General features: G+C 35.4%; 1 protein-coding gene across 1 annotated transcript in view; it reads right to left on the bottom strand.

The window, feature by feature from the left end:
• The window catches only part of LOC101856096 (centrosome and spindle pole associated protein 1), a gene marked incomplete in the record, with an annotated part of 163,640 nt that overhangs the window by 69,914 nt on the left and 92,267 nt on the right, over positions 1-1,459 (bottom strand). The window contains 1 exon segment of the mRNA XM_035969359.1: positions 163-198. Coding sequence (XP_035825252.1) covers positions 163-198 — 36 coding nt within the window.

Genomic DNA, 1,459 nt, shown 5'->3' with positions numbered 1-1,459 from the left:
CTCTCTCTCTCTCTCTCTCTCTCTCTCTCTCTCTCTCTCTCTCTCTCTCTCTCGCTCTCTCTTTATCAGTGCTAATGTGTGTCAACATTCTAGCGACATAGGTTTTCTTCCAGGATATTAAAAAATACACAGTAGGTCAACATGGCGGTAAACAATTATTACCTTGATGTTACCATTAACATCCTGCAGCCGTGAAAGCTTGGAACAGAATAAGAAAGACAGAAAAGTGATGTGCAGCAAACACCAAAACACACACACACGCTCACACATCAAAACGTGAACACACACAAACATATCATGAGTCGCCTCTTCTGAACTCGCGAAAGCTTATATCTAGCGGTAATAGCATTAAAGAGTAGATTTATATTAATCTGTACCCATAAAAAACTCAAAGAATCAATAATTAACAGTAATGTTTTATAAACTAGTGCCATTATGAACTTTTATCTTAACGTACAGTATGAACCATATTTTGAAATTCGAAAATCATTTTCTTTAGTTTTCAATGGGGGTGGGCAGAGAGTTAATGTAGAAGCAATGGTCCAAAAGGGATCATTCTTCTTTATTAAACTAATCCAGATTTATAAGCAAATTTGGACTTACAATATATAACTTATTGATTACATTAAGAAGAGGCTTAAAAATTAGATAATACAAAACAAAGCAGGCGCAATAAGTGCAAGCAAAAGTAAGTACAATATATGAGTACATCAGGAAATAAACGATAAATCAAATAAGGGAATAACAAAACGCGATTGCAAGCAAAAAACTAAAACACATGAATGATATCATGCAGTTTGCAAAAGCCATGAACAGACAGGGTGAATTGGCCATGCACGATAGAATTAAACGCCTGGGACTTCTGTCTACTGACTACCCGAAACTATAATAAAAAAAGAGATAGGAAATACTACAGATGGGTAAAACCAAACAAAGAGACCCATTATAATATAGTTCTTAAAATTTGCACAAATAAATTTTGGCTAAAGTAAAATAAAAATGAGTTGGGGGGAAAGTCTCTTGCTTCTAGCAAGCACACTGTTTATTATTTCAACACTTAACTTATGACTCCAACTAGGACAACTATTAAGTGAAAGCAATTAACGTGCAGAAGGTTTCTCAAAGGTCTCAACACTGAAGACATTTGCACGAATCACGACCACAAGGATCTGTGAGTTTTAATGGCGTATCTCCAAAATTGGTGGTGGTAAGTTACATACCAATTAGAGCAAACCCATTTAAGCCACGTGAAATTATTTCACAGCAACGCACGCCCAGTAAAAAAAAGTGACTGGGAGATCTTCGGCCCAAGATTTATATCCTCGTAGATAACATTTTTCAAGTTTTTACTCAAATGAACAAATTAAAATGATTTTTTCCCCTACTTTTCTAGTAATGCATTTGAAAAAATTTCTCTACTCTATTCAAGGGGTGAACTCTTAGAGTCAAGGTGCTGCGA

Source organism: Aplysia californica, unplaced genomic scaffold, assembly GCF_000002075.1.
Source record: "Aplysia californica isolate F4 #8 unplaced genomic scaffold, AplCal3.0 scaffold00140, whole genome shotgun sequence".
In the NCBI taxonomy this organism is placed as follows: Eukaryota; Metazoa; Mollusca; class Gastropoda; order Aplysiida; family Aplysiidae; genus Aplysia; species Aplysia californica.
This window is presented reverse-complemented; position numbering and strand designations above follow the sequence as displayed.